General features: G+C 53.5%; 1 protein-coding gene across 1 annotated transcript; it reads right to left on the bottom strand.

Moving 5' to 3' along the window:
- Window positions 1–1,153: 1,153 nt before the first annotated feature.
- On the bottom strand, window positions 1,154–5,817 carry NKIRAS2 (NFKB inhibitor interacting Ras like 2). The gene is given in 5 exon segments (XM_075580221.1): window positions 1,154–3,122; window positions 3,629–3,733; window positions 3,735–3,860; window positions 3,862–3,872; window positions 5,641–5,817. Coding segments are annotated over 5 exon segments (576 nt in total). The 5' UTR covers window positions 5,735–5,817; the 3' UTR covers window positions 1,154–2,882.
- Window positions 5,818–6,129: the final 312 nt, after the last annotated feature.

Here is a 6,129-nt window from a genome sequence, read left to right as displayed (position 1 = left end):
GGTTGAACATTATCACAGGTAAACCCGTCCCATTAGATCCATGGCTGTTCCTCCTGAACAGACCAGCAGTCGGGTTCACTAAAGGAGAAAATAAGTTGATAGCTCACTTTGCTATGGCGATGAGGGGGGAGACTGCAGCACGCTGGAAACAGAACATAATTCCCTCAATCCCAAATATTAGACATAGAATTTGGACGGTATGCCAGATGGAAATGCTGACAAGCTTGGTAAATGACACTAGCGAAAATTTTGAAAAAGTCTGGGCACCATGGTTAGCCCAGAAAGAAATCCAGGGAGTGGAGAGGACCTCAATATGGCTGTGATAGAGACAAATGCGTTCTCCCGTGAGGAAGTGCTCAACGGTAGAACCCGTACCACACTTAGACGCACGCAGCGCCCCCTCCCCGCCCCCCCCCCCCCCCACACTCCAAAACCCCGCCGGCCCCAAGTGGGACCCAAAAGAAAATGAGAGAGACAAACTAGTCAAAAGTTAGAGGTCCTACGGGGTATGCACAAAGTCCTCAGACGCAGAAAACCAGCATGAGAGAGGCAGAGGCGGAATCATGGAAGGAGACCCCCCGAACTCCCCCCCCCCTCCCTCTTTCTCTTCTTCTCCCCCTCTTTTTGTCTGTCTCTCCCCTCCGACTCCTGGCCGGAGTCCCCCCCCCCTGTCTGTCTGTCCGTCTACCCCGTATGTCCAAAACCCTCTACCCAATTACAAAGTTGAATGTCACATGCAGTAAGCTGATACTTGTTCTTATAAACCTTTTTACTGTATGCATATTATGTACTGAACAAAACAATAAAAAAATATAAGTTGGAAAAAAAAAAGGATTAGGGTAAGGGGGAAAGAGATTATGGTTTTTAAGATAAGGGATTAGGGTAAGGGGTTATGATTTTTAGCGTAGGGGAGTAGGGTAAAAGGATTAGGGTAAGGGGAAAAGAGATTATGGTTTTTAGGGTAGGGGATTAGGGTAAAGGGTTATGATTTTTAGCGTAGGGGAGTAGGGTAAAAGGATTAGGGTAAGGGGAAAAGATTTGTAGGGAAAGAGATTAAGGTTTCTAGGGTAGGCGATTAGGGTAAAAGGTTAGGTTATTAGGGTAAGGGGGTAGCGTCAGTATTAGGGGGTTAAGATTAGGGTTTTTTAGGGTAAGGGTTAGGGGCCTACCTTCGCGGCGAAGCGTCCGTCGGCGTGGTGAGAGCGGATAAACGCTGGCGGGAAATTTCGCCGCCGCGATAAAAGGCCTACGGCCAAATGTCGAAGACCGTCATTTGCATGTCATTACCCAGAATCCCTGGCTATAGCAGAGCCACTGTATCCTAAGAGATAATGGGGAAGGGCAGGGCGGCAGACCTGGCTGAGACGTGTGACTGCGCTCACACCGCTGGGGTTTTATTTGTAATTGGTGCGAAAGCAGGACCCTAAAAAATGTTCATTTATCAACATGCCAGCCACCTGCACCTTGTACAATGGAGAAGCCAGAAGGTGTTGTGTGGGTGAGTGCTTGAAGCTGGGTTGTCACTGAGCCTCCCTGTAACAAGGAACGTACTGCTAAACCCTCTGTGTGATATCCACCTGCTTCCCATAGGCGGAAGGGAGGAGAAGCCAGAAGGTGTTGTGTGGGTGTGTGCTTGAAGCTGGGTTGTCACTGAGCCTCCCTGTAACAAGGAACATACTGCTAAACCCTCCGTGTGATATCCACCTGCTTCCCATAGGCGGAAGGGAGGAGAAGCCAGAAGGTGTTGTGTGGGTGAGTGCTTGAAGCTGGGTTGTCACTGAGCCTCCCTGTAACAAGGAACGTACTGCTAAACCCTCTGTGTGATATCCACCTGCTTCCCATAGGCGGAAGGAAGGAGAAGCCAGAAGGTGTTGTGTGGGTGTGTGCTTGAAGCTGGGTTGTCACTGAGCCTCCCTGTAACAAGGAACATACTGCTAAACCCTCCGTGTGATATCCACCTGCTTCCCATAGGCGGAAGGGAGGAGAAGCCAGAAGGTGTTGTGTGGGTGAGTGCTTGAAGCTGGGTTGTCACTGAGCCTCCCTGTAACAAGGAACGTACTGCTAAACCCTCCGTGTGATATCCACCTGCTTCCCATAGGCGGAAGGGAGGAGAAGCCAGAAGGTGTTGTGTGGGTGTGTGCTTGAAGCTGGGTTGTCACTGAGCCTCCCTGTAACAAGGAACGTACTGCTAAACCCTCCGTGTGATATCCACCTGCTTCCCATAGGCGGAAGGGAGGAGAAGCCAGAAGGTGTTGTGTGGGTGAGTGCTTGAAGCTGGGTTGTCACTGAGCCTCCCTGTAACAAGGAACGTACTGCTAAACCCGCCGTGTGATATCCACCTGCTTCCCATAGGCGGAAGGGAGGAGAAGCCAGAAGGTGTTGTGTGGGTGAGTGCTTGAAGCTGGGTTGTCACTGAGCCTCCCTGTAACAAGGAACGTACTGCTAAACCCTCCGTGTGATATCCACCTGCTTCCCATAGGCGGAAGGGAGGAGAAGCCAGAAGGTGTTGTGTGGGTGAGTGCTTGAAGCTGGGTTGTCACTGAGCCTCCCTGTAACAAGGAACGTACTGCTAAACCCTCCGTGTGATATCCACCTGCTTCCCATAGGCGGAAGGGAGGAGAAGCCAGAAGGTGTTGTGTGGGTGAGTGCTTGAAGCTGGGTTGTCACTGAGCCTCCCTGTAACAAGGAACGTACTGCTAAACCCTCCGTGTGATATCCACCTGCTTCCCATAGGCGGAAGGGAGGAGAAGCCAGAAGGTGTTGTGTGGGTGAGTGCTGTGATGTTATCACACCTCTCCTTACAGCAGGGGGTCCTAGAACTTGTCCAATCCCTAACGTGGCATTCACCCGTAGCGAGGAGATGTGGGGGGGGGGGCTCGGGCCTAACTGTCCAGAGAGCCGCTCCCCTTGTTGCGCCGGCTCAGCGGGAACGCCGACTTGTTCTGCGGCTGCGTCATCTTGCTGGCCAGGAAGATGAACGGCTCGATCAGGCTGCGCCGCTCGCTCACCGACACCTCCCACAGCCTCACCTTCTCGCCCTTGGCCCACTGCTGGGCGGAATCGGGGTCCACCCGCCGCTGCTCCTGCAGGTCACACTTGTTCCCCAAAACAACGATGGTAACCTGGAGAAAGAGATGAGAGAGAGAGAAGGGGGAACCCTTCACGTAGGCTATATCATGTTTCTGTGTTCGCCTCTGTCCCGGGCCCCTGGAGAGCTTAAGAGTTTAATTTAGGAGACTTGCTCAAGGTCACCAGGAGAGAGGACACTGGGACTCTCCCACTTCAAAGGCTCCGTTCTTACCCCAAAACCATTCGAGGTGTGCATATACAACCGTTACAGGGGTTCACCACCGACGCTGGGAGCCTGCTCCATGGATCCACTACACTTTCCAAGAAGGAGGACACCCCACGTAGAACTTTGCCGTTCCCCGTTCCAAAGAGCTAACCACCTCATTTTGGTGCCCGTGGCACAGGGGGACACAGAGACTTTCCCAAGGTGGTAGGGAGAGGTTACACTGGGATCCACTCCACGGCCGTGGCATTACCACTGGGCTACTACTTCAGGTTCCCAGCATGAAGTAGACCACGGCCTCGTCTTGCAACCGAGCGCTCGCCACCAGGACAGTACCTCCTTCTTGTCCTTGCACTTGTCTATCTCCTTCTTGAGGGCCTCCACTCGCTTGAAGGAGTCCTTGCTGTCCACGCTGTAGACCAGCACGTAGCCGTCCGTCCCGGGAGAAGCAGTGTTTGGGGAGCTCGGAGCCGTCCCTCAGGCCTCGCGTGTCGTAGAAGCGGACCTGCTCCCGCACGCCCCGGTCTGTCTCGACGGAGCCGATGTAGATGTCCTCCTGGGTCTCCAATCGTGTCCGAGCCTGTGTGCGAGAGAGAGGCAGACACAGGCGTCCCTCGTTGACCGAGACGTCTTCTACCAAAGGGACACCGTTCGGCGCCCGAAGACTCCTTACAGCCAGTTGACTTCAAATTGGCTGTAAAGAGTCGTCCAACAGCGTTGGGGGTATTACAGCTTAGTACTAAACCCAGCCGGAAAGTGTTTAATCCTCTTCATTTAAACCTTTTGGGCGCTGCACGACCCGAGAGGGAGATGAGAGAGGGGGAGAGGAGGGAGAGAGATCAGAGAGAGGGAAATCAGAGAGGGAGATCAGAGAGAGAGGGGAGATCAGAGAGAGGGAGATCAGAGAGAGGGAGAGAGATCAGAGAGGGAGATCAGAGAGACGGAGATGAGAGAGAGGGAGAACAGAGAGAGGGAGAGCAGGGAGAGAGAGATCAGAGAGAGATAGAGAGGGAGATCAGAGGGAGGGAGATCAGAGAGAGGGACATCAGAGAGAGGGAGAGCAGGGAGAGAGAGATCAGAGAGAGAGAGAGGGAGATCAGAGAGACGGAGATGAGAGGGAGGGAGATGAGAGAGAGGGAGAGAGGGAGATCAGAGAGAGAGAGAGAGAGAGAGAGAGAGAGAGATCAGGGAGAGGGAGATGAGGGAGAGAGATCAGAGAGAGGGAGAGCAGGGAGAGATCAGAGAGAGAGGGAGATCAGAGAGGAGGGAGAGCAGGGAGAGAGATCAGAGAGAGGGAGAGAGAGGGAGAGAGAGATCAGAGAGAGGGAGAGAGCGAGAGAGATCAGAGAGAGGGAGAGCAGGGAAAGAGAGATCAGAGAGAGAGGGAGATCAGAGAGAGGGAGAGCAGGGAGAGAGATCAGAGAGAGATAGGGAGATCAGAGAGAGGGAGAGGGAGATCAGAGAGACAGAGATGGGAGATCAGAGAGAGGGAGAGATATCAGAGAGAGGGAGAGAGATCAGAGAGAGAGAGAGATCAGAGAGAGGGAGAGAGATCAGAGAGAGAGAGGGATATCAGATAGAGAGGGAGATCAGAGAGAGAGAGGGAGATCAGAGAGAGAGAGGGAGATCAGAGAGAGAGAGGGAGATCAGAGAAGGAGATCAGAGAGGGAGAGAAGATCAGAGAGACGGAGCTGAGAGAGAGAGGGAGATCAGGGGAGAGGGAGATCAGAGAGAGGGTGAGAGATCAGAGAGAGAGAGAGATCAGAGGGAGAGATCAGAGAGAGGGAAATCAGGGAGAGATCAGAGAGAGGGAGATCAGAGAGAGGGAGAGAGAGATCAGAGAGAGGGAGAGAGATCAGAGAGAGAGAGAGATCAGAGAGAGGGAGAGAGATCAGAGAGAGAGAGATCAGAGAGAGAGAGAGAGATCAGAGAGAGGGAGAGAGATCAGAGAGAGGGAGAGAGATCAGAGAGAGAGAGAGATCAGAGAGAGGGGGAGAGAGATCAGAGAGAGGGAGAGAGAGGGAGACGAGGGAGAGGGAGATCAGGGAGAGGGAGAGAGAGAGATCAGAGAGTGGGAGGAGAGATCAGAGAGAGAGATCAGAGAAAAGGGAGATGCAGATCAGAGAGAGAGAGATCAGAGAGAGGGAGGAGAGAGATCAGAGAAAAGGGAGATGCAGATCAGAGAGAGAGATCAGGAAGAGGAATATAAGAGAGAGAGATCAGGGAGAAAGAGAGAGAACCGTTTTCTTTCCAACTGCTTCTAAAATTAGAGCGTCACCTTATTCCCGGGGTCGCCCTATAAATCCGGCAAATCCGGGTATGCAGCCGCGACTGCGCCTGTTACTCACCGACCACGTGGTTCCCGTACAGCAGCTGCTCCAGGATGGCGGTCTTACCCACGGACTGCTGCCCGCACAGCACCACCTTACAGCTCTTCCCCATCTCCCTGTATACACACACACACAGGGGGACACACCAACATCAATAACACAGCCCCCACCCGCTGGCACACCCGCGGACTGCTGCCCGCACAGCACCACCTTACAGCTCTTCCCCATCTCCCTGTATACACACACACAGGGACATACACCAACATCAATAACACAGCCTCCACCCGCTGGCACACCCGCGGACTGCTGCCCGCACAGCACCACCTTACAGCTCTTCCCCATCTCCCTGTATACACACACACACAGGGACACACACCAACATCAATAACACAGCCCCCACCCGCTGGCACACCCGCGGACTGCTGCCCGCACAGCACCACCTTACAGCTCTTCCCCATCTCCCTGTATACACACACACACAGGGGGACATACCAACATCAATAACAC

This window comes from Ascaphus truei, chromosome 23, assembly GCF_040206685.1.
Source record: "Ascaphus truei isolate aAscTru1 chromosome 23, aAscTru1.hap1, whole genome shotgun sequence".
In the NCBI taxonomy this organism is placed as follows: domain Eukaryota; kingdom Metazoa; phylum Chordata; class Amphibia; order Anura; family Ascaphidae; genus Ascaphus; species Ascaphus truei.
Note: the sequence above shows the minus strand (reverse complement) of the source record. Positions and strands in the feature narration are given on the sequence as shown.